Source organism: Myxine glutinosa, chromosome 9 (genome assembly GCF_964187855.1).
Source record: "Myxine glutinosa chromosome 9, kmMyxGlut1.1, whole genome shotgun sequence".
Taxonomy (NCBI): Eukaryota; Metazoa; Chordata; class Myxini; order Myxiniformes; family Myxinidae; genus Myxine; species Myxine glutinosa.
The window spans coordinates 20,583,347-20,610,532 of record NC_136269.1 but is presented as its reverse complement, the minus strand read 5'-3'; the positions used below and the strand labels follow the sequence as shown (position 1 = coordinate 20,610,532).

The 27,186-nt window shown below is 41.6% G+C and overlaps 2 protein-coding genes across 13 annotated transcripts in view; one reads left to right on the top strand and one right to left on the bottom strand.

The window, feature by feature from the left end:
- LOC137416549 (uncharacterized) overlaps nucleotides 1-27,186 on the top strand; it is a 123,229-nt gene that overhangs the window by 69,647 nt on the left and 26,396 nt on the right. For 9 of the 10 annotated variants that reach the window (XM_068102171.2, XM_078784166.1, XM_068102177.2 and 6 more), the window contains 2 exons: nucleotides 1,301-1,452; nucleotides 15,527-15,576. In XM_068102171.2, coding sequence (XP_067958272.2) covers nucleotides 1,301-1,452; nucleotides 15,527-15,576 — 202 coding nt within the window. The remainder of the gene's footprint in view (nucleotides 1-1,300; nucleotides 1,453-15,526; nucleotides 15,577-27,186) is intronic. The other variant, XM_078784163.1, reaches the window with a different exon arrangement.
- LOC137416554 (THAP domain-containing protein 1-like) overlaps nucleotides 22,988-27,186 on the bottom strand; it is a 231,879-nt gene continuing 227,680 nt past the window's right edge. For 2 of the 3 annotated variants that reach the window (XR_013624508.1, XM_078784169.1), the window contains exons 2-3: nucleotides 24,523-24,718; nucleotides 22,988-24,251 (exon numbers count right to left, since the gene is read on the bottom strand). Coding sequence is in view for 2 of the 3 variants with exons in the window: in XM_078784169.1 (XP_078640295.1) it covers nucleotides 23,904-24,251; nucleotides 24,523-24,718 (544 nt within the window). In the remaining variant the exon portion in view is untranslated. Of the gene's footprint in view, nucleotides 24,252-24,522; nucleotides 24,719-25,194; nucleotides 25,395-27,186 lie in introns of those variants that run through there. The other variant, XM_068102190.2, reaches the window with a different exon arrangement.

Genomic DNA, 27,186 nt, shown 5'->3' with positions numbered 1-27,186 from the left:
CACGCATAGGGCAGGGACCGAAGCCTTACCTGGGATGGCCGGCCGACACTGGGTTAATCCGAACCCACAATCAAAGAAACAAAACAAGACAAGAAAAGTAAAATTCAACAAATAATGATTTAATGAAAACAAATGGAAAGACAATAAAAATGTTGAGGTAAAAACTATAATTCCTAATTGAGACGTCTCCATCAGACTCTTATACAAACAAGGGGAAAGATTAAATAAAAATATATGATGTTCCTGCTGGCCGGCACTTAACTCTGGTCTCAATGAGTGGGGTTGGCGTTCGTCGCCTCTAAACCACCGCGCGGGAAGTGCACAAAATTTTTCGGATTCGCATTTCTCGACATCCCAACGTGAGGTACTTCCTGCAATGCCGACTGCCCCGAACCTCTCTTGTTCAGTCTCTTTCCAGAAGCGCACATGAGCCAAAGATGCGCCACCGCCCGCGACCAAGCCAGAACAAAGAGAAAATGCGACGCCTCCATCTCCAATGAACGCCAGGACCAGAAGAGCGATCAAGATGGCAAGACGGCATCTTTCCTTCAGCTCTCCAATGTTTGATGCTGACGTCACACTCTGTCCAATCACCCAGCTCTGTTCATCACTCCATGGCTTCTTAACCAGTCATGAGTCGTCGGGGGGCGGAGTCTAATCTTTGTTCGGGAATGTTCGGATGACGTCGGGAATGACTTGCCGATTGGCAAAATGCTGTTTTTGTCGGACCTGGTGGCGTGGTTGGCTAATGGAGCCCACCGCCTGGCCGGCTGAGTTTTATAAGAACATTAGGGAAAAATCACAAGGAGGCAATACATACTGGGGATTATTAACCATAAGCTCTATAATTAATTAGCACAAACCACCTTCCTTATGGCGACATGCAAACACTCTTAACCTGAACATTTACCCTGCTGATGTACATTGAGATGGCTTCTTCTTCTTCTTCTTCACATCACACGGTCCTTACTAAAACCTACACATTCTTGACTTTCCTAAGTTATTTCATGCCTACCCCCCACAAACGTAACGATATGCAACGTTTTTTTGGATTTGACCCCCGTGGTGCGGACTTTGGGACAAGGGTCAAAACAGAAGATTTTGTGAACTCAAAATTTGATATTGGGTCATTCCTGATGGAAATTTTCTCCATCTTTGAAGTTTACTTTAGGTGGGAAGCATGGGGATTTGCGTTGGCATGCCATCAACTTCGCTCCGATTGAAATTATATATGTATATGTATATGTGTGTGTATATTGGATTTGTAGATCTTTATGCTGGCTTGTTTTCCTCCCAACAGCTGTCAGACGCTGGACTATGTTTATTTCGACAGCTTGCCGTGTCACATTCTCATAATCGTGGGTACACATCTCAACTCAGCTCTATGACGTACTGTCCTCCTGAGGCCTTTTCTCTTGGCAGTGTGACTGCTCCCCCACAAGATATCTACAGGTAATGAGCTAACAGACAGTACCAATTGCACTGCATCCTTGATCCTTACATTTACATATTTTCATATTGTCAGTGGACAAATTTTGTTCTTTTGCGTCCGTTCTGTGTTCTAGCTCTTCTTCATTTTAACTCTGTATACAAAAAAGCCAACATCATTGAATATGGTTGTATTTTGTATCCCAACACTGGATTCTCCAGCAGTGATGAATACAGCATCCAAACAAAGGCCTTCAGCAGTTTACAAGTTCATAGCATTCCTAACCAAGCATGTAGATGAAGGCACCCCTGTTGATCTGTTGATGTAGTTGTATGTGTATATGGCTAAGGCTTTTGATATTGTGCCGCACAAATGTCTCCTCGCCAAAATTAAAGCACATGGGATGGATGGCAGGCCCCATTGAATTGGATTATGGCATGGCTATCTGGATATAAACAAAAAGTGATAACGCAACGTGACAAATTAAATTGGACAGATTTAACAACCTATGTTATGCCGGGCTCGGTCCTCAGGCTGCTGTGCTTTCTGATGTAGTATATGAATGACGTAGATGACAACATACATCCTGAGACTGTGGTCTCCAAATTTGCTAATGGCACCAAAATATCACATGAAGTGTCCAGTCAAGAGGAAATTTGTAACCTGCAGCAAGACATTAATCAACTAGAGGCCTGGTCCAAAAATTGGCAAATTAAATTTAATACAAAATGTGGTGTAATGCACATGGGAAGATACAGTTCGCACCATAATTGAGATGGGAAACTCCCTGCTAAAAGAGCCAAATTAAGAAAAAGACTGGGGAGTGCTAATTCACAAGTCGCTTAAAACCTCTTCGCAATGTACATCTGCAGCCGAGAAGGGAAACAGGGTCCTTGGTATGATTAAAATAAACTTCTCATACAGAACTAAAAAGGTTGGCTTGAAGCTGGGGAAATCCTTCGTCTCTCCATATCTGGACTAACAAAATGGGGTGGTATGTGGCAGGTGGTTTAGAAAATATCATGGTTTTGGATGGGATATGACTTGAGATGGTCGTGAACAGTTGTCTTGACGTCCTGGAGGGAAGAATGAGATTGAATAGAGTGTGAAAGGCATTGCCACAGGCAGGAGAAAAGAGGAGTAAATGAGTGACCATGCTAAATTTCAATCAAGCAGTGCACCCCATCTCATGTCATTCTCAATCCCTGCTCGTGATCTTTTCTGTCCCCATTAACGCTCCATTTCTCACTGTTGGTTTTAGGTCCAGATTTAAAAAATAAATTTCAATCTATTTTCTTCTGATGCCTGGTGTTGGCTTAGTTGTTCGGGTGCCGGCTTGGGATCCGAGGATCCTGGGTTCGAATCCCGGTCGATCGCTGAATTAACGCCAGGGGGGTTGACTCAACCTGTCATCCTTCCGAGGTCGGCAAATTGAGTACCAATTCACTGGTAATTCCCTGTGTGTCGCAAGAGGCGACTAACAGGGTTGGCGGCAGGAAGGGCATCCGGCCATAAAACATTGCTTCAAAAAGGGGACCACGGTGCCCAAAAAAAGGCCAACCCCTGCTGTGCGGGGAAAAATGGCCTCTAAAGGTGGTTCTTCTAAAGGTGGTTCCATATCTGGACTACTGTATGCAAGTTTGGAGTCCCTATCAGGAGAAGGACAAACAGGTACTTGGAAAAAGTACAAGCCAGGGCCACCAAACTCATCCCAAGCATCAGAGGACTACCATATGAAAACAGACGGAAGAGGCTCAACCTGATGACATTAGAATTTTAAAGGAGGTGTTGTGATCTCCTCCAAACTTAGTTACCGCATCTTTCATCAAATCTGTGATGTAAAAGCAGCAACTCTCTTTGAAAGACGAGAATATGCGGGAACGAAAGAGCACTTACTGAAAAAACAAAACAAAAAGAAAAACAGTGGGGGCGCTTAGATGTCAGGATATACTTATTTTGTCAGAGTCGTGGACGACTAGAATATGTTACCAGATAGCGCAGTAACTGCAAAATCAATACTATCCTTCAAGAAAGCTGTCAAAGCAAATGGGTTTATAATGGGATACAAGTGTCCTTCTTAACCCTATCATACACTGTCTTTTACTTGACCATAGGATTCGGATGTTCGGCATGTGGTACTTCAAGGTAATTCAAAGCATGGGAAGGGGAAAGACCACCAACAATTAACACCATACAAGCAGACAACCAAAAGGGAATTTTAAAATGGTCACAGGACCTGTTGACCCTAAAATCTAATCAGTCATCACTGCATCATAGTACATAATTGTACCAAGTTTGGTGAAAAATCCCTTCACGGTTCACGAGTTATTGTGGTAAAGAAAATCTGCTAAGCACGCACGGTCCGACCCATAGCCGGACGGCTAACCCAAAAACATGCTTCCGCCGCCTTCAGCTGCGTAGGCATAATTAAAGTTTGACAGAGTGAAAAAAGGTTTCATGACTCTTGACCTTTGACCCTGTCTTGTAGTTCATGGCACTCATTCACTCTCAATGGCCAATCGATCACTAATCCATGTCAACATCAGATTAATCCATGTCAAGATGAATCCATGTCGAGCACTAATCCATGTCAACATCAGATTCTACTATCCTGAGTTGTGTTCATTCTTATCATATTCAGCTGAATGTCACATAATCACAATGTATCATGAATGTCACAATGTCATGCTTTGCCCCCAATATCTTATCTATTCATATTTGCATTATCATATATACTTGTACCAAGTTTGGTCAAAACTAAAATGTGCTACTTTCAGCTAAAGGTCACATGACCTTTGACCCCAAAATCTAATCGGTTCATCTTTGCATCATAGTGCGTAGTTGTACCAAGTTTGGTCAAAATCCCTTCAGCGGTTCACAAGTTATCCCTGTAATAAAAATTTGCTGCACATGGATGGACGTATACGTCCATGGATGGACGTGCTGATGAGGAGGGGAGAGTCGTTGAAGCTGAAGGGAAAGGTGTATGATGCATGTGTGAGAAGTGTTTTGATTTATGGGAGCGAGACATGGGTAATGAACGTAGAGCAGCAGCGAAGGCTGGAAAGGGTGGAAATGCGAATGGTTCGGTGGATGTGCGGAGTATCGTTGAGAGAGAGGAAGACAAATGATGAATTGCGAAAAATGATGGGAATAGAGCCTGTGATTGATGCTGTGAAGAGGAACAGGTTGAGATGGTTTGGTCATGTGTTGAGGAAGGATGAAAGTGACTGGTTGAGAAGAGTGATGGAAATGAATGTAGAAGGAAGTAGAGGACGGGGAAGACCGAGAAAGACTTGGCTAAAGATGGTGGAAGAAGAAATGCGGGCAAGGGGGTTAACAAGGAGAGATGCAGAAAATAGGGCAAAATGGAGAAGATTGTCATGGGGACCGCAAGGCTAACCCCCGCTCTAGCAGGGAAAATGGCCTTAAAATGCATGTTGTGTTGTTGTTGTTGGATGGACGTATAGCTGGATGGACAACCCAAAACCATTATGCCTCGGCTTTAGATGCATAAAATATAGAAGACAAAGAAGAACATGTGTAGTCAACAAACTCGAAACAACATTTCAATGTGCCTGCCTGCATGTATGGACGGGCTATTTTGAATTTTGCATTTCGGGAATGACTAAATGTCCCAAAATAAATAAAAAAAGACACTTTAAATTAGGTGTTGCATTTATATTGCAAAGGAGACTATATACTACGACAACTACTACTACCACTACTATGACTACTACTACTATGACTACTACTACTACTAATTCTGTGATGTCATCTGCCATGGTGAATGCTTTGACAAAATTCTACTTTTTGACTGGGCTGAACAGAATAAAGTTTGGAAGCACATTTAGCTTCCGTAAGAAATTGTGAATCACGCCTACGAAGTTTGGTGACAATGTGCAAAATGGTGACACAAAAGATAGGAAACTAGATACAAACCGCCATTTTATTAGTCCCCTACCGGTGTACACCGGAGGGGCCTATAGGTTTGCCCTCCGTCCCTCTGTCTGTCAGTCTGTCCGTCACGCAAAGAACAGTTTTCCGGACTTTTTTTCTAAACTCTTAATGCTAATGATTTCAAACTTGGCACATGGTTTCCTTATGATAAGTTACAGATCAAGTTTGAACTTCACGACGTTTCGGTCATTTTTGACAAAGTTATGGCACTTTGAACTTTGGTAATTTCCCCAACAGTTTTCCGGACTATAATTTGGAGTGCAGTCAGTCAAAGCTGTTAATATTCCTTGTTTTAACTCCAATTTACATTCTTTTTCCCCTTTTAGTGAGAAGTAGGGGTCTGTGCAACCATTCATGAACTTTATCTGGTGCAAATCGGATAATTTTTAGCCGAGTTACCTCAGACCGTGAGTTGGTAATTATATAATTCACACAGTTTTTCGGACGACAGACTGCCGGTAGGGGACATGTATTGCAGCGCAATACTCAGAATGCTTGTTTATCTAGACAAGCAAATAACCCATCTTTATGGAAGGAATAATTCCCCCAGAATTTAGTGTCTTGTAATCCCCTTTCTCACCAGGAGCGGCGCTATACTTATACACATTTAATTGATGCAAACAATTTCATCAACCTGGTTTCAGCACAATGCTCTGCTCTCTCTGAAAGAGAAGGCCAGCATATAGTCGTCAAAGTCAATGAAGTGGAGAAACTGGTTAAGAACCTAAATCCTCGCAATGCAGCCGGCCCGGATAAGATCTGCGGCCGGTTCTTAAAGTATGGCCCAGACAGCTGGCAGTGTCCTGCTCTTCCTGCAGTCAACGGATTTACATTAAATTCCATCCTTCTGGAAGTCTGCTACTGTGTTGTTCCAGTGAGCATGACCGTCTGAATTGAATGAGTACCGGCCAATCACATTATCCTCATTGACGATTAAGTGTTTGGAGAGAATTATCATGAGGTTTCTTCTCCAGCCACTAGTGAATTCCATCGACAAATGTCATTTTGCCAACATCCAGGCAAATCTGTTAACGATGCAGTCCTGTGCCTGACGAACGCTGTCGAACATCACATTGATACAATTTGGTGTTACAAGTGAGCTACCTTCACAAGATTTCTCATCTGTATTCAACACAATTCAACCACACCGATTTATTTGAGAAGCTGCAAAACTTGATAGTAAGGGAAACATATGAAGATCTGTTAACTAAATTGTTACCAAAAAATTGATTCACCAATATGTTTGTAAAGGTGTGTAATAACATGTGTTAAAATGTTGAAGGTCAACTCCCGTGGGAAACCCAGAAAAAAAGCTGTTGAATTCGGGTACCGAAAAATTATTTTCGAGAATTTTTATTTTTTTAAATCGGCCCTTAAGTAACTTATGAGGGGTCAAATAAGGGTTTTTCATGATTCTGAGTTGATTGTTAACATTTATATTTCACCACAGACACTCCTTTGTGGAAAAATAATTTCTAAATATATCTCATTTTCTACTTTGCAGGACATGGAGTCTAGCAATATGGATGAAGACGTTACTCCACCTGTGCTCAATTGCTTCATCTGTGCACGCTCGGATACACCAGCTGAAAGGCTCATACAGGCAACTCCAAAGGGATACTCAACTTTATTGAAACAAGCAGAAACTGTCGAAAATGTTACTGTTGTGGAACGTATGAAGGAGGCTCAAAAGGAAGGAAAACTGAGGTACCACCAGAAGTGTAAAAATGATCTGTACAACAACTTTGTTGCAACCACCAAGAAGTCAGCTCAAGCATCAAAGGCAGAGAAAGAGTCATCAAAGTTGAAGAGAAGACGCACTACTTGTGAGTTCAGTTCATCAACTGGCTGCAGTTCTAGAAGATCACAGTCAGTTGACCTCCTGTATAAGGATGTATGCATTCTTTGCAACCAACCAGCCCAGCTCTACAAAAATAATCCAGCACAAGCTAGAAAGAAATACAGAGTGCCAGATAATTTGACTGCAGATACACTGAAGGCAAGCTTGCTGAAGACAGCACGGAGTCGCGGGGATGACTGGGGCACTGAAGTCACTGGACGCCTGGAAGGGATCAACGACTTGGTAGCAGAAGAAACACTGTACCATTTGCGATGCAAACTTATGTTTGCGAGAGGTGACAGTTTGTCCAAGACTGATGAGGAAGGAAAAAGGAAGAGAGGACAGAGGAGTATTGATGAGGAGCGAGAGGCAGTTTTTATTGAATTCTGCGAATGGTTAGACTCAGAATTAGAGCATGGGGTAATGAACATGGACCAAGTCCATGAAAAGCTGCAGGAGTTTGATCAGTCACCAGAGAAGAGCCTTTCTTATTCAAAGCATTGGCTAAAGATAAAACTTCTAGAGAAATACGAAGACACTTTGTATTTCACAACACAGGAAAGAAGGGCAGATGTACTCTGTCTCAAAGATGGCACCGACAATATTCTGCGAGAGCATCATGCTAATCTTGACCACGGAGATGAGAAGACTCAGATCATAAAGACGGCACTCAAGTTCATATCCAATGATATTGCCTTGATTGATTTAGGTCCAAAGTCATACCCCACCACACACAGTATGACTGACATCGATAGTCAGCTGACACTTGTTCCTGCAAGCCTTCAGATGTTCTTGAGACCGATTGTCAAGACAGACGAAAGAGTTGCCGTTTGGGGGCAGAATTTTATTAAGGCCTGTCGACCTCGGTCTGGAGTATTGCCACACCAAATGGGGCTTGCCATACAACTTGATCATAGATTTGGGTCAAAATGGATGCTCAACAAGTTCCACCGGCTGGGATACACTGAGTCTTACACGGAGACACAAAACTACAAATACTGCTTCCTTAATAGTAGGAGTGGAGATGATGTTCCAGATACTTCTGGCACTCTTGACACCATTGTGGAGGAAACCGATGAACAGATCAATGATGAGGTTGCGGTTGATGCTGCGCTTGAGGATCAATCAGTGATGACAGCCAAAGTGCCAGCCAGTGAAAGTGAATTGTCAAGTAATGATCAGGTGGTCTTTATGGAGGTTGGGGAAACAAACAATGCAGTCACTCAGTTTGTTGGAGACAATATAGATTTAAACATTCTCTCTATTCACGGAAACACTCCCTTTCACTCAATGGGTTGGATCGAATGGGTTGCAAGAAGAATGGGGTCACGTGCATCTCGGCCTGTGGAGTCTGTAATGGCATTACATGCAAAAACTGCAGTCATGATGTTGTTGAGTCTGAAGAAGACATAGACAATGACTGTTGAAACTTCTGACATTGTGAATGAGAAATAACTCTTGAGTATTATATATGTATGTGAAATAAAAGCTACTTTGTGTGTAAATGTAAAAGTGAAAATATAAATGTTAACAATCAACTCAGAATCATGAAAAACCCTTATTTGACCCCTCATAAGTTACTTAAGGGCCGATTTAAAAAAATAAAAATTCTCGAAAATAATTTTTCGGTACCCGAATTCAACAGCTTTTTTTCTGGGTTTCCCACGGGAGTTGAACTTCAACATTTTAACACATGTTATTACACACCTTTACAAACATATTGGTGAATAAATTTATTGGTAACAATTTAGTTAACAGATTTGTGAAATATCTCATAAAATGCCCTTACTATTGAATATCAACCTCTACCTATCTCTCATTCTATGGATTAGCGACTTCCTTTAGGACTGGACTCAGCGGGTACACGTTAACAATACTTTATCAGACCAGAAAACCCTGAACACTGAGGCCTCACAATTAGGATGTGTTCTTTCACCATTGCTTTTTATTACCTCAGCCACCGAAGATGGATGGATGGAGGTTATGCTTTCATCCCTGTTTGTTTGTCTGTCTGTGAGCAGGATATTTCAAAAAGTTGTTGACAGATTATTACAAAACTAGGTGGATGGATGAGTTGGGTAAATGACAAGAACAAGCCGATTAGATTTTGTTTCAGGTCCGCATTTCAGGTCTGCACAGTACTACTGGCCTATCAGTGGGATACAAAACATAAACCGTTCAGCCTGGCGAAGGTATGCGCTCTACCTCGTGCCTTTCTCGTTCTGTATACACAACAACAACAACAACGACAACATGCATTTTAAGGCCATGTTCCCTGCTAGAGCGGGGGTTAGCCTTGCGGTCCCCATGACAATCTTCTCCATTTTGCCCTATTTTCTGCATCTCTCCTTGTTAACCCCCTTGCCCGCATTTCTTCTTCCACCATCTTTAGCCAAGTCTTTCTCGGTCTTCCCCGTCCTCTACTTCCTTCTACATTAACTTCCATCACTCTTCTCAACCAGTCACTTTCATCTTTCCTCAATACATGACCAAACCATCTCAACCTGTTCCTCTTCACAGCATCAATCACAGGCAATATTCCCATCATCTTTCGCAATTCATCATTTGTCTTCCTCTCTCTCAACGATACTCCGCACATCCATCGAACCATTCGCATTTCCACCCTTTCCAGCCTTCGTTGCTGCTCTACGTTCATTACCCATGTCTCGCTCCCATAAATCATAACACTTCTCACACATGCAGCATACACCTTTCCCTTCAGCTTCAGCGACACTCTCCTCCTCATCAGCACGCCACTCAGTTCCCGAAACTTCTTCCATGCACATCTCACTCGAGCAACCGTTGCCGAGTCTGATCCACCTTCTCCATTCAGCATGTCTCCGAGGTTCTGTATACAAATGATTATATTTAACACTCAAAGAATGTTGGCATTTTAAAAAATGCAAATTACATTAGGCTTGTCCGTTTTTTTAATAGCAAATGGCGATGGTGAATTGGATTATAGAAACACTATTCTGAATTTTGTTACATGGCGTAGTGATAATTTTCTTAAGTTGAAAACTCAAAATACTAAAGAGAGGATTTTTGACTTTAGGAAATGTAAACCTCAGTTACCCCCAGTGAAAATCAACAATACTAGCCGAAACCCGTGGAACATCCACGGAAGGGAGGATGTGGTGTATGGATAGAGTGTACCATTATGGATGGCATAGGGGATTTGCTTGTCCGAGTAAGAGTTAGGAAGAAAGATGAGAATGAAGAGTGCGTATATGAACAACGATCGCCGACACCGGCACAAATGCATGCTCTGGATTGTCCACTCAGTGGACGGCTTGCTTTCGCCTTCGCCCGTCCAATCAGCGGACGGCTTGCTTCGCCTTCGCCCAGCAGACGCCAATACGATGGCGTCGTAAGATGGCGTCGTATCGGCAGTTAATCGGATGCTTTTGGGCCCCAACGTCGGCTAATTCAGATTTTTCGAGTATGGCTGTACGTGATAAACAAAGAGATCGTAAATCCGGTTCTACGCGGTTCGTAGATCGTAAATCCATTAGTGCCGTGGGCATCGGGTCACTGGGTGCGGCGTAAAAGGGATAACAAAGTCGAGTCCTTACGATATTATTATATAGATTGATATTGAGACTGTTTACTCCTATAAGTATTTAGGCATAATAATAATATATTATAAAACAGGAGTGTCTGTCCGTCGGTCCTGAAACTACTCCCTCAGTTTTGGGGCTAGCCCCGCCAAACCTGTGGAATGTTTTGGGGTCCCAGCGGATGTTGTAAGGCAGGTAGGAAGTTTCATAAGCTCCTCAATAAAATTATGATTTTGAAATTGACTCGATATGGACCTGCTCCTGAATCCGGAAGTGAACAGATGACGACAATGAGCTTGTTTGATAATATCTCAATACAATCGTGATTTAACACAGTATTTTGTTATAGTATTAATGTATAATTGGAATGATGCTTTTTGGAATGAAAATTGAGATATTGAGGTTAAATATGAATGAGGAAATGGCGTGAGGGTTTCTACTTTCTAACCGTGGCATTTGCGGATTCGCCATGTGCAGATTCGCCATTGACTGGATATACAACCATTTAGACAGGGTACGGTTTTTGCCCAAGTCATTCACGATCCTGCTGTCAATGTCTGACGGTCGACTGAAGGTGGCACAAGAATGTGGAATTTATTGGTTCATTGTTTCCCATGCACCGATTTTTGCCCAAGTCATTCACGTGGATGGAGTCAGTCGAGTTTCAATGAATGCTAAGTCCATCATGTAAAATTCTATCCACCCACTACATACATTTTATAAACAGATAAGAGCTGGTGGGAAGTTAAGAGGTTTGATGTGCAGAACCAGGAGATGTTTGAATTTTTTTTTACCATTTTCTGTTTGTGTTTCTAATGAAAGTTGGTAATATTAAAGGGGTCAGTGGATGGCAGTGTGGATTTTGTCGTTGTCTGTTGAATTGTTCTCTCTGTGCAATTTTGATAGTTCGATAGTTTGATCGTGGTTTTCTTTTGTTGTATATACTATTGCTATTCTTTTTGTCATATGTACTACTGGCCCGCACAGTGGAGACGGGGTTTGGCAATCGCGCGTGTCTGTGTTTATAGAGTAAAAAGCGGACATTATTGATGGGCTTTGCATTTTGAGATGCTTTCTAATATTAATTGCAAATTCAATTTGAAAATTAATTGTACAATATTTAACCCCTAAGATTGTGAGATTTGTTACCTCGATGGGCAGAGGTTATGTTTTCACCCCTGCTGTGTGTTTGTTTGCCTGTGAACATGCTTTCTCAAAAAGTTATGGACGGATTCGGATGAAATTTGGTGGACAGGTTGGGTGTGTGACAAGGAGTTGATGATTCGATGTTAGTAAAGATCCAGATCTAGATACTAGAAAAAAAATTTCAATGATTCTTCACCATTGAGAGATAGGGTCAAAAACGATATATATAGAATGATATCTCAAAAAGCTGTGAACGGATTCAGCTGGAACTTGGTGGACAGGTTTGGAGTGTGACAAGGACGAATTGATTCTATTTTGGTGAAGATTCGGAAACGGATACGAGAATTGTTAAAATTTTTAAGTGATTCTTCACCATTGAGAGATGGGGCCAAAAACGATGTACTGTATATAGCAAAACGATATTAACGAGTGCCGTGCTAGTTTGACAGTGCAATCTTCCATTGTTTTTGTGTACAAATAATAAATAAATTTAAAATTTACATAGAAACTTTGAAAATTTTTACTTTTTATTAATATTTAATATTAATTAATTAATATTTAATACGAATAAATATTTTATTAATTAATAAGTTTACCATATAAACCTTCCTCTTTTGTTTTTGTTCACCATCTAAATTCTAAATATGTTCGTCTTTTCCTTCACCTGTGGAACCAATTCCCGCACTCTGTTCAGTCCCATTCTTCACTCGAGAGCTTCAAAACGACTATTCACCTATCTTACAACTACCAACAACTATCTTAGGTCATCTCCCCAAATGCATACTCATGATCTCTTCTGCCCCAATGACCCCATTACGAAGCACTCTCCTTTTTCCAGCTTATTGTGATTTTCCATCATCTCTCTCACCTCTTTTCATTTGTTAGTTGTCGGTTCCTTTGTTCCTTTTCTGTTTTATTCCCCCTTATTTCCCACTTCCTCTTCTTGCTGTGTTTCATTCAGCTTGTGTGCAGCTTGTTCGCCCCCATGTGTCCTTCTCCCCCGCCCCTTGATCTCATTCTCACTCTCACTTCTACTCTGCTGTGCTGTTGGCGTTTCCCCTTTCCATTTTGTTCCCGTCCATTTTGCTCTAGTTCCTCCTCGAGCCTCGATCATGCATACAATGAAGAAAAACCACAGCAACAACCAGACACTTCTGGAATTGGAGTATGATGATGCCTCTATCATTTCCCCACATAACCTTTGATTTCCCGATGTCAATGTTCCGTGTTTTGGAAACTCTCATAGCTAAAACCTGCCAGATCTGCATCAATTATGTTTTCTTTACCTTCTTCATTGCAGTTTAACCTTTCGATAATAAGGTGACCATAATTTAATGGCAAGTCATATTGTTTTTTTTTTTTGTTTTTTTAATGATGTATAAGCATTATTATTTTAACTGCTTAGTAATTTAGGTTGGCAGGATGGCCGAGACGTACAAATACTCGCTCCAAGCCATTTAGCCTGGGTTCAAATCCCCACCCAGTTATGAAGTTTCATCCCAGTGTTTCATACAGGCCGGGTGATTCATCAATGTGTGTCGTCCCTCGGATGGACGTTAAACTAGACGTCCCGCCTGCCAGCATTAGTCGGTGGACATTAAAGATCCCACGGTGTAATTCGCGAAGATTGGGCAAGCTATCACCGGCATCCTGGTCAATTTCCAAATTCCTGCCCTGACTTGGTGTCGGAGTGGCGACCCATCCAGGATTATAAACCTAGCCATAGAAGCTGCTTTCGCAGAATTGATCTGATCTGACCTTATTGTCCACCGCTCCTTTTATTAATTTGTGTTGCTTTAAGTATTTAGGATATTTAGTTGTCTCATGGCTCTTATTGCCATTATTGTGAATGAACCACCCTTAGAGGCCATTTTTCCCCGCAGAGCAGGGGTTGGCCTTTTTCGGGCACCGTGGTCCCCTTTTTGAAGCAATGTTTTATGGCCGGGTGTTTTTTTAAAATGTTTTATGTTTGTTTTATGTTTTTATTTCAATGTTTTTTTTATTCCCCTTGTTTATGCCCTTCGTGCCACCAACCCTGTTAGTTGCCCCTTGCGACACACAGGGAATTACCAGTGAACTGGTACTCAATTTGCCGACCTCGGAAGGATGACGGCTGAGTCAACCCCTCTGGCATTAATTCAGCGATCGACCGGGATTCGAACCCAGGATCCTAGGATCCCAAGCCCAGCACCCTAACCGCTAGGCCAACACCAGGCATTGTGAATGATAATAACAACTTGTTTACTACTTGTATTTCAACATATGGCCTCCATGAAAAAAAGCAAATGAAGACCCGAGTGGAAGAAGTACTTATAAGTCACAAAATAACACTACGCAAATAAATAGCTGTGTGGTGATTCAAACACAGGTTGGACAGCTTATTGGCAGGTGTGTGTACCTCTAGGCCTTCCTGCCAGCCAAGTATATTTATTATAATTATTTATCTGCCTGTGTGGCTCCTTAGCTTTTGCTCAACTTCCCTACTCCGCTCCAAAATTTCAGTGACTCACAGTTCTCGTCCCTCTCTCTACGTAGCACCTTCAAAAGCAATTGTCAAGGCAATCCAAGTAATGGCTTAATGATAACTTTGGTTAATTCAACTGGATATATTAGTTGAGGTTATTCATTTGACAAAATACCTATTGAGGTGGAAGTGTTGTCGCATATCATTTAGATGACTATTCATCCTTCATGAAAGCCTTGTAGACATGCCTTGGGCCAGCCTCAGAACTCTCACAGGGGCGCAAGGAAGCAAATACATCACTTGGATGTTGCTTTGTCAAATTCTTCAAAACACTTCTGTTCAGTACACATACTTTCTTTACAACTTTTTCATTATTTACATGGCCAGCAGCCATCAGTTTGGTCATGCGGCACCAATAATCCAACCAGATGACAAATCTATTGTTTGTTTGTTTTTATCAGAATTTACTTCCTTATATACCGTATACCTTCCTTTAACTACCCATCTCCATTCACACTGGTCTTCATTTGCTGTAATTGCAGGTGCTTCAATGTGAGCCTTTATCCACACATTGAATATTATCAGAATTTATATTTTTATGCCTCTGTTGACGAAGTCGCCGGCGGCATTATGTTTTCAGGTTGTCCGTCCGGCTGTCCGTCCGTCCGTCCGTCCGTCCGTGATAGGTATTTGTTACTGCGATAACTTGAGAACGGCTGAAGGGATCTTCGTCAAACTTGGTGCAGGTATGTATAATGAGGTAAAGATGAACTGATTCGATTTGATGGTCACGAGGTCAAAGGTCAGAGGTCATGTTAGGTAAAAATCCTGTTACCACGATAACATGGGATTTTGACCAAATTTGATACACTTATGTAGAATGATGTAAAGATGAACTGATTCGATTTTGGAGTCCCGAGGTCAAAGGTCAGAGGTCATGTCAGGTAAAAATGTGATAACTTGAGAGCAGCTGAATGGATTTAAAGCAAACTTGGTACAAGTATTATAATGATTTAATAATGTGAGCGGAGGCGTATCGGTCGATGTCGTGACGTCGAAGTGTGACGCCTAGTTCCTTTTGTTGTATTGGTCCATCAATCCATAACACTAGTACTTTGTTTTTGCAGATTCTCGGTGATTTCTTGGGAAGTTTTAAGCCAGAAGAAGCCATACAAAGGTAATAAGTTTTCAGATTTTTTTTCATGTGCTGATAGGATATGTTACATCTTTGTGCTGTGCTGTCAAAGTTAAATTCCTCACACGGCTATAAACTGTCGTATTTGTGCTTCGCACACAAGGAGTTGCATCAATGAGTGTGTTAGTCCTCGGAGAGAGGCCCTTATGCTGGGTTTACATCTGCTAGCATTATTTTGCAGACGTTAAAGATCCTACTGTGCCTTTCCTTGAGGAGGCCATGATGTGTCACTCCGAATTCCTCTTTTGGTTGAGGAATGCTTCAGCAGTCAACTCTGGAGATTTTCACCACCTGTTGTTGGCACCTGATTCTCTTCTCATCACATCCAGTGGAGGCCTGGCAATTACTCCAAAGATCTTGCCTTTGCCTTGATCTAGAGAGTATTAAATCTATAGAAGTAATTTGCAACTTCTATATTATAAAAGGAGCCGTGTCTGTCTGTCTGTTTGTTTTTCTGTTTGTCGTGTTATAACTTGAGAACGGATTAATGGATTTCAATAAATCCAACTACGGTGGATTCAGGTAACTCCCGGGAGTGTTAGTGATCCCCAAAAAAGTTTATTTTATTTTATTTTATTGTATGGGTACATGGGACACGCGTATCAAAACGGCAAATGCCAACACGTTGGTTATGGGTACATGGGACGTTGGTTATCCCTGCACGGAGAGCAGGATCTCCCAGGAATCTTTTTTTTTTTCTTCCCCGATAGATTAGCCATCACAGCAAAGATTGGTATTTCCGTCAGCGAAGCGACGGGTCTTATATTCCAGTTATTATAAAATTGCAGAGATGCATTTTAAAAATAATATTCCAATTAATTTCTCAAAATGAGGAATAACACACTTCCTTGTGGCTACCTGCTGACTTGCAAACCAGGTGGTATTCTGACATCGGAGGATGCACACCACAAATTAATCAGGTGTGGAGTGTGCTTTTGCATAACTCTATAAATGTGTGGAAATGCGCAACCACTCCCGATCTTCCAACATATTCCCATTGCCATAATAATACACAATTTGCATTATGCAGGGATTTTCTTTTCTCTACAAGAATACGGCTCAGAGAAGAACAATGAATGTAACATGTCCGGTCTCTCTACGTGGGAACTCGCCAGAATGCCCGGGTGGGGAGGCGAGATAATGCGCCATGTGGCACGATCGTCAATTAATTAATCGGGCTTGCACGCCAAAATGATGGTGGTTTTGTTTTTCTTCCTCAAAACAATAATATATTTATTTATCTCATCGTGTCAGACACGAGGTGACAATCGTGTCTCAAAAAATACCAGGACAGAATAAGCAAATAAATACAACCGGGAAGGGACAGAGACGAATGGGAGATGATATCGCTTATCCGAAACACGAAAGCCTCAACGGCTACTTAAACTATTCTTGACCACCTCAGACTCATACAGAAAAAAACACGGGATAAAACGGGAGAGTGAGACAAATGGGGAGGTGGAGAATACTTGTGGGTTTTCCGGAAGGCACAGAATGGGCACGCTGATCAGACATTTTGTGCCGAAACCTGCACTGCAGCTGACTCAGGCTTGACTCACCCCCAACAAGAAAACAAAGTCAACTCTTTCTTTCTTTATTTATTCATTCTTACATTTGAGGAGAAACAGCAGATGTGGCGAGGAGGAATCAACAGGGAGATTGGTACATTGTCAGGGAGAGAAAATGGAATGCCAAATTATTCCTTTTGACGTCATACATAGTTTTGTGTCTGGAGCTCAGAGGCCAGATGTTTAAGTGCGTAAAGCCTTGCTGCTTTCCACCCTCGTGAGGCTCTGATTGAAGAACCAAAAATCGCATTGCTGTTTACATTCAGCTGTGTTTGTCCAAGCATTTAGTTGAATTGATGTTAAGTTTTTATTTTTGCAGTGAATTGATTTCTAATGCTCATGAAGTGGCAAGTCGAATGCAAGACTATAACATTCGGAGGCACCGGTGTGCCATTACATGGACTTTTTTTTTTTGTATACAAGATCGAGGCTCATGTAAGTGCTCACATTAATCACAAAAAAACAAACGGACAAATAAAACATATAATAAAGGGAGCGGGAGACAAGATTGGGAGAGAGGGAAGCACACAAGCACAACAATAGAGAACAGGGACATCAGGAGATCTGTGGGAGGGAGAGGGCTTGGGGGGAAGAGGCATGGGAAGGGGGGTGGGGGGTGGGAGAGGTATAAAACACATGGACACGGCTAGGACTTCCATGAAAGAAGTCTGTATTTCAAAAAAGTGGATCTGGGGTGAATGAACGGGGGTAGAAAAGATCAAGGTTTTGGATGGGGGAAGATAAGCGATGGTGGGGAACAGCTGTTTTAAAGACCTGGAGGGAGGAGAGGGATTGAAGAGAGTGAGGGAGTTTGTTTCAGAGGCGGTAGTGAAGAGGAATGAAAGAGTGAAGGTGAGCAGAGAGCCGAGATTTCGGCAGTTTAACCATAAGAGGGTTGCTGGCAGATCTTGTATGACCTGCAGGAATATTTGGGGGACAGAGCACAGACAGAGCTGGGGGGAGCAAGGCCGGAGAGGAGTCGCTAGAAGACAGAAAGACCACCAAACTTGCCTGCGGTGAGTGAGTGAAAGGCCCTCGGAGTTAGCTTCATCGCGGGAGATGCCAATGATCCTGAAAGCTTTGGTTTCAACAGCGTGAAGCAGAGCTAGGTGTGAGGCAGGAGCACCAGACTTTGGTTTACAATGGACGAAACGCTTATGGTCGGCTATATTGGAATTAAACCTTGGTTCCTTGCATCATGAGTCGGGTTCATGGATATGTAGAGCCCACGGATAATTTGCTGATGCCAACTCTAATCCGGAGGAGAGGTTGTGACCACAAAAGCTGTCTCTCATTTTGGGAAATAACTAAGAGTCATGACGCAGCATCAGGTGAATATGATTGATGCGAGATCAGCTCAATGCGTTTCCCCATGTGGTGGAAGCAAAGTCCTGACGGTGCAAATTCCAGATGTTTCTTCTGCATGGCTGATAGAAACGGTTTTTCCAACACCTCACGGTAACTGTTACCATTATCAGTTCTCCTTTTTGGAATGTTGATAGGTGGGAATAATGGCACGAGTATCATAAAAGATATCCACCATCATCTTCTTGGCTAATGCGTGCATACAAAATGTCTTTGGTGGAGGTAAGTTTGAATGCTTCCACTGTGCCAACTACCTTTTGGTTTCTGGAATCATGAAGGGCATCCAGGTATTATCCATAGTCATAATGGTGTTCACAAAATGTCCTCCCCTCACTGCATTGTTATTTATTATTTACATGAATGACTTCTACAAGTTATCTTTTGCACTGTTTTATATTATTTTTGCCAATGATTCAAAAAAAAAAAAATATATATATATATATGTATATAAATATATATATTTTCCTCCCATCGAGATCCAGATGTTCTCTCCCCACCACTATTAATTACCTCCGGCACCAAAGATGGGTGGAGGTTATGCTTTCACCCCTGTCTGTCTGTCTGTCTGTCTGTCTGTCTGTCTGTCTGCTTGTTTGTTTGTCTGTCTGTCTGGGCAGGATACAGTCATGTGAAAAAGTAAGTACACCCCATGTAAAGTTTTGACTTTTTCAACATATTTCAACATACAGCTATTTGATCTTCATTTCAGCAATATTGATAGATAAAGGTGATATAATACAACAAATATCATGAAACATTTACATTTTGTAGTCCATTGTATATTTTAAAGAAACATAAAGGCAAATTTCGCATGTGGAAAAAGTAAGTACACCCCTACATTAATCACGACTTCAAATACCTAAAATTAGAATCAGGTGCACCAGCTCAGGTGCAAATGATTAGAACATCGTTAGAGAGGATCTTGGAGGAACCTGTCTTATTTAAACCTCTGACATTTAGTTTGGTTTGCTCTTTGTTGTTGAAGTGTGTGGCGTCACCATGCCAAGATCAAAAGAGCTCTCTGAGGCCTTCAGAAAGAAGGTTATAGATGCCTACGAGTCTGGGAAGGGATTTAAAAAGATCTCCAAACAATTTGAAATCAATCATTCGACTGTCCGGAAGATCATCTACAAGTGGAGAAGATTCCAAACAACTGCCAACTTGTTCAAGCCAGGCCGCCCCAGCAAGTTCAGCCCGAGAGCAGACCGCAAGATGCTGAAAGAAGTCTCGAAGAACCCCAGAATGTCATCACGGGACCTACAGGTAGCTCTTGCCACTGTTGATGTCAAAGTGCACGAGCCTACCATTAGAAAGAGGCTGCACAAATTTGATCTACATGGGAGGTGTGCCAGGAGGAAACCTTTGCTGTCCAGAAAGAACATCAGGGCAAGACTAAAGTTTGCCAATGAACACCTAGGCAAAGACCAGCACTTCTGGAACAATGTGCTCTGGACAGATGAGTCAAAGGTGGAGCTATTTGGCCACAGTACCAGAAGACGTGTTTGGCGAAAACCAAAGACAGCATTTGACCACAATAACCTGATACCAACTGTAAAGCATGGTGGTGGAAATATTATGGTTTGGGGCAGCTTTGCTGCATCAGCGCCTGGGCAGCTCACCATCATAGAATCCACTATGAATTCTTCATTGTACCAGAGGGTGCTTGAGGATAATGTGAGGCCATCTGTCGGAAAGTTGAAGCCTCAACCGGAGGTAGACCTTGTGACATGACAATGACCCTAAACATACCAGTAAATCCACCAAGGAATGGCTGAAAAGAAAGAAATGGAGGGTTCTGGAATGGCCAAGTCAAAGCCCGGATCCAAATCCCATCGAGATGTTGTGGGGGGATTTGAAACGAGCTGTGCATGCAAGAAACACCTCAAACATCGCACAGCTGAAAGAATTCTGCATGGAGGAGTGGACAAAAATTTCTCCCAGTCGATGTCAGAGACTGGTAGGCAGTTATAAGAAACGCCTACTTGAGGTTGTTTCTGCCAAAGGGGGCAATACCACCTATTAGAGCCAAGGGTGTACTTACTATTTCCACATGCGAAATTTGCATTTATGTTTATATAAATTATGCAATGGACTACAAAATGTAAATGTTTCATGATATTTGTTATATTATATCACCTTTATCTATCAATATTGTTGAAATGAAGATCAAATAGCTTTATGTTGAAATATGTTGAAAAAGTCAAATCTTTACATGGGGTGTACTTACTTTTTCACGTGACTGTATATCAAAAGTTTTGGGCGGATTCGTAGGAAACTTGATGGACAGGTTGGATTTATCACAAGGATGAATTAATTGGATTGTGGTGAACATCCAGATCCGGATAGGAGAATTTTTTAAGCGATTCTTCACCATTCAGTGATCGGTCTAAAATTATGCATATATTGTAGCATGATATTTCAAAAACGTTTTGGACACGTTGTGATAAAACTAGGTGGATGAGCTGGTGAGGTGACAAGAACAAGCCGATTCGATTCTGGTTCAGGTCCGAATCCAGATCCGGCCAATCCGCTCTCTACTGAGTGCTGCTCTATTTTATACTGGTTTCATTTGGGACTAACGTATTTTTCAGCATGCAAGTCCATACATTTCTCCCAGAAGTCCAGGCCTCGACTTTACTCAGAATCGACTTATCTATGGTTTAAAACATCGAATTGCATAAATGAAAAAAAAATTCAAAGTGTGATATTTTCCGAAATCAATTGTATAATTGTTAATTTACAATACACTACAGAAATCATTACACGGAACATTTGCCGATTGGGCCAGCTATTAAACGTTAACCCGCTCATCCGCATGCCAAATTGGTGAAAAAAATCCACTCACTGGTGCAAATCCGACAGCTGAACGATCGCTTAGGAGTGACCTAGACATCCCCCACATCCAGGATGATGTACCTTCTCCTTCAGGAAGTCAGGGCTATGACAGAGTTAGAGTTAGATTTAGAGTTAGAGTTAGAGACAAGAGGGAAAGGGCCGGTCCATGGGAACTGTGACCATGACCGCGCTGCCCCGACAAATCCGGGCAGCAAGGAAGAATGGGGAAAATTTGGCCCCCGACTTGCATTGGGGGGTACAACCACCGCGAAGAGGCGTCCCTGATCGTTGCTAAGTTGGAATTTAAGTTCGCCGAGGAAAAAACAAAAACAAAAATGTGTCAGCGAGAAATGTTCAGTACTGGCAAAGTGTAATGTGCTGTGAACCTGTGCTGATATTGATTGTGTAGGTTGGTTTAAATACGGTACCTCTATATGATAACAAACATGTTGAAACACTATTTACATTCCTAATTTATCCGAAAGGTCATCCCACAAAGTAATTCAAATAATATCCACAAAACAGCTGATTAATATTGTGTATTTTGGGTAGGGATGAAATACCTTGGCCGAGATAGAATCGTGTAGAATTAGAATGCTCCGAGTGTCACGAAGAGGAAGAACCACCTCGTGGTAAATTAAGTTTGGCCGACTGTCCAGGTAAGATCGTATATGTGTCTCCATATGAGGGGTGGAGCTATGCTAATTAGGAAGGGCTTAAGGATAAACCTCAGTGTGTAATTGTCCTGTGATTTTTCCCTTTGTTGTTGCATCAAAAAGGGCCGCCATTGCAACTACAACAATCGCACTGTAAATGGACTCATTTGCTCACAATCACTGATCTGTATATACTACTGGATAGAGCATCGGCCAATAGGCTTGTACAAAGCTGTGAAGCCGGCGCGCGACAGCGGCGGCCATCTTGCCACTCGCACAAGGAGGCGCGGCCTGTGTCAGTTCCTGGCGTTTGCACAACTGTGGCATGAACTACCTCGTAACATCGCAACTGAAAGTCACTCAACAAGCTGTTTTAGAAAGAAACCTAGATTATATGTGCAAAATTTTCAGAATTATACTTTGTAAATATATACAAAGTGTCATTTTCCAAACTCAATGATTGACAGACAATGTATATGTTTATGTATTTGGCACGCCAATGTTCTCTTGTAATATCCTTTCGTTTTATTGTTCTTAACTCTCAATGTAATTCTTCAAATTAATGTTTATTTGTACGTTCCAGGTTAGCAGCTCGAAAACTCAATTCTGATTGATTTTTTTGCCAACCTTCCTCACAATTTCAACGCAAATTTCTTGTCCATGTTTGTGTTTTTCTCAAATAATTCTCGATTTAAGTATGAATTTAGTGTATAATCCAAATTGCTTGAGAATAAAGCATTATTATTAAAATTTACTAATTTTTCAAAGACTTTATCATCCTTGATCCAATAAATTAGTCCACAATCTAAGGGCATTGTGGTCAACGCTGTTCTCATGGAATACTTTCTCCAGGATGTCTATATGTGATGGTTTCAATGTTGGGTCATTTACTCATTCTATGTCAAGAATTTATCAGTTGACAACAAACAAAGTCTTCTGAAAGACAAATGAAACATAAAAAGCTTAAAGTTGGAATAAAAAGGCACCTTTTATTACAAAGCCTCAATTAATAATAATAATAATATTGACCGACATATGTTGTGTGCCCTTTTCAAAGAGGCTCAACAAAAGAAACAAACATTTTGTCACCAAAATCATCATTGAACAAGTGTCTTCAGTTTGTTCTTGTGGTAATGCGTTTGATTGGCGACCGCCAGGTCAGGGTTTCGACACCCTCTGTCGTGGGTATGTTTCACACTTCATCTCATTACCCAGACAGTTCTCTGGCCCGGTTTGGCACACAGATTGCAGAAATGTGGCCTAAAGTCCCACACATTTCATTTCGCTCAGATACTGATGTAGGAGGTATGCCCGGCTTCCTCTGGGAATGGTTCCACAGTGTGGGTGCCACGTCGGAGAAGGCACGACCACCAAAAGTCACCGCCACATGTTGTTTCACAGCAAGCAGGTAATCCCTAGACTAGACAGCACCACAGCCGACATGCCTGACCGAACACTGCAGTGAACAACCAGAGGATTAGCCGGAGTACTGTCACACCACCAAGCAAGCATTATCCATTCAGTTCACTCAAGACTCATTGTTGCTTCCCAGTATTCTTTCACAGAACAAATTTGCACAAAGAAACAATCCAGATCTAAACAATTATCCTACAATATAATCCACATTTGAAGTAAAATTGATCCACATATTCAGATGATATGGTGACAAAATGCGATGATGCACAGGATACAAAAAGCACAAAATGCTGACATTTGAAGGAGCCAAAAAGAGCAGCCTGTCAGTGCTCCATTGTCTCCCAGTTGCAAACAACAAATACAAAGAAGAGAATACAGTCAATACACTATTTGAAATCACTTGTTAGTCACAAGCATAAGGTGAACAAATTTAATGAGAGGCAAGAGCACATCTTGAATGCAGAACGCTTCAGAAGTGGTCAGCTCCATTCTCAGAGAGCAGCTGCTCATCACGAAGTGCTTGAACAACTGTGGTCAAAGATTTGACTTTCCTCTGGCAGCGACGTGATTTCTGCTGTGTCAATTTGAGCTTTTTCTTGACGCTACAAAGATTGTCATGCACAGAGTCCAGTTTACGTTTCACACTCCGTGGACTGGCAGTTACAGCATATGTGTGATCAGCACCAGTCGTTGCTGCAAGCTTTGATGGGCTGGTGATGATTGATGTACTGGGTGTGTTGTCCAGTGGCTCTTGCAGATTGACCAGTGCTTCTTGCGGGAAAGACCGTGGTTTGGGTGGCTTTCGCTTCCTTTCATCCTGGAAATCCATCAGAATAATAGATCAGAATTAATTATGAACGAAGAAATTATACAAGATTATTTATTTGGGATGTTCTTGAGCAAAGAGATGGTGGAAAAGTATTGATAAGTTGCTGATGTTGATATGTTTGCAAAATTTATATATTTGACACATCAATTGGCATGTAAGTAGACAAGTGTGAAAATCACTGCTGGCAGTGACAGCTACAACATGACACTATTTATATCTCAGTTACTCCACCACAACATGAAACTCTTGTATTATGTACCTTCTGCAGGTGGGTCGGAAAATCAAATATGGTTGGCAGGGAATTTTCTCTGAGTCTTGTGGTCTGACCTGTCCTGTCAAAACATGAGTCATCAAAGTGGTCTGAGCAAAGGACAGACTTCTTTGAAGGTTTCCATTTGTCACGTTTCACATTCACAACCCATTTCTGGAGAACATCTGGACGACTGAATGGAAATCTGAAAAAAATATTTTCAAGAAATTAGCCGATAGTCATGAAAGTACAACTCGAAGCAACAATTTACAACATATTCAATATGTAAGGCTCAACATACTAGCCATATAAACACTCAATTACCATGTACTTATACAGAATCAGTTATTGGTTTCAAAGTTTAACTGCATTGAGTTTTGCAACTTTGAATCATCCAGGGTACACATTATTAGACGGGACCATGCTATTTATACTCGTCCTCGATAACTATATATAGATAAAGACTTTGGGTCAAACTTAGCCCTGAGGGACCGCATATTGATGAAATATGTCCTGGCTCAGTGACTTTGCGCACTCTGCGGTTGAGTCAAACTAGTTCTGAAGTTCAGTAGTTGAAACTTGAATCCAGATCGCGGTTGTGCAAACATCATAATTTAACATTCAAATTCAACGTTTTTTAAATAAAACATTCTCAAATAAATGTTAATTTTCAGTACTTACAGATGAAATGTCTTTCCACATCCTCGTATTTGTCTCTTTATGCAATTAATAGCAGCACAAGCCGGCATTTCATAATACGTTAGCGGAGCGTGTTGACAAAAAAGTTATGCGAGTGGCAACATGGCGTCCAGTGGCCGGGCGCTGACTTCAACTCAAGAGCCCGACCCGCTATCCAGTAGTATATACAGATCAGTGCTCACAATGCCGCCAGGGCTAACCAACACCCAGCACATTTGCCAATCGGCAAGGGAACGACTTCATCCGAACATTCCCGAACGGAGATTGGACTCCGCCCTCGACGACTCCTAACGGGGAGGCCACGCCCTGGCCTTCATGATTGAGTAGAGCTCGGTGATTGGGAGAGTGTGACGTCAGCGTGGAAGATTCTGAAGGCAAAAAGAACGCGGTCTCGTCTGTTAATGATGATGTCATAGGTGCCTCCATTACGACGTCATAATTCGATAAGTACAAAACTTCATCCGATCAAGCTGAAATTTATTGAGCATAATCTGGGAATAAATTGGTGGAGAAAAAAATAATTGATAATGATTAATGAGGTCATCGGTCACGTGGTTCGGCCGCCATATTTGTTTTCTCACACAAGCCTTAAAAACCACTGAAAACACATTCTGCCGAGTGTCTGCAATCTCTGATTGCTCTTTATTGTTGTTATTTGCATTTATTTTCATTAAATAATTATTTGTCCAATTTTACTTTTCTTGTATTGTGGATTTTGCTGTCCCGTCTTTGTCTTTGTGGGTTTCGATAACCCCTGCGTGTGTTTCAATCCGGTAAGACTTCGAACCTTCCCGCGCGTGTCACTACCGCCACGTTGGGTATACGCCTCGGAGTAAAGCTCGTTTCGGTCATTCATCCTCTTGGGGTCTTAACCCCGAGGACACGATAATATTGATGACCCGGGAAATATACAAGTTGAGTGTCAGGGAGGAATTAACATCTCTATTATTCTGACTGACAGTTTTGCTAACTACTGTAGTTTATCTAACTTCCCCTTGTACTCCAAATCGACTTATCTATGAATGAAGGAAAAATAAAATAGAAAATTTGCCAATTTGACTAGTACTCCACATCGACTTGCATGCCAAAACGTGCAGCATTCATGTTTAAACGGAATATAAACGAGAACACAGGGCAAATTTTATCATCTATCTTTTACAATTTGCAATAACTCTTTTTGCAAATAGGAAGTTCATTTTATTGACCCTAAATTCTGGAATTCTTTGGAATTGCAAGTTAGAGAAATTATTACGTAGAATTGATTTAAACAAAGATTTAAAATATTTCTGAAGGTCATACTTTAATTCATCAATAAGTTATCAGTCATTGAAGGGCTGACAAGATGGCCAACATTTTATGCACACTCGCCTCTAAGCTGTCTGGCCGAGGTTTGAATCCCGACCAAGCGATAAAATGTCATCCCCGTGCCTCAAAGGCAGGACGATTCATCAATGTGCGTACGGATATACGTTAAACTTCAGATATACGGATATATGTTACGTCAATGTCCGAATATACTCAATGTCCCTCGGATATACATTAAACTGGTTTCCTGTCAGCCAGCATTTGTTGGTTGACGCTAAAGATCTCATTGTGTCCTTTGTGAAGGGTAGGTGAGTTATCGCCGGCACCATTGCCAAATTACAAATTCCTGCTCTGGCCAGCAGAGGGCACTGCATCAGAAGCACAGCCGCGCCTTCAACCAATGACGCTACCCCGCAGCCTTGTGCTGCATATACGAACGAACGAAGAGTCATTGAAATTGTGGAATTCACTTCATACCTCAAACATCACCTGTATATCTAGAACATACTTCAACTACTGTGTGAAATAATATACATAATTTAATTGATTTTCAGACATTTTCCCCTGTGTTTTCCTTTCCTTTTCCTTAATCCCTATCTCATTTATAACTGTGTCTTCTATGATTCATTACCTCCACCACCAAAGGTGGATGGAGGTTATGTTTTCTCC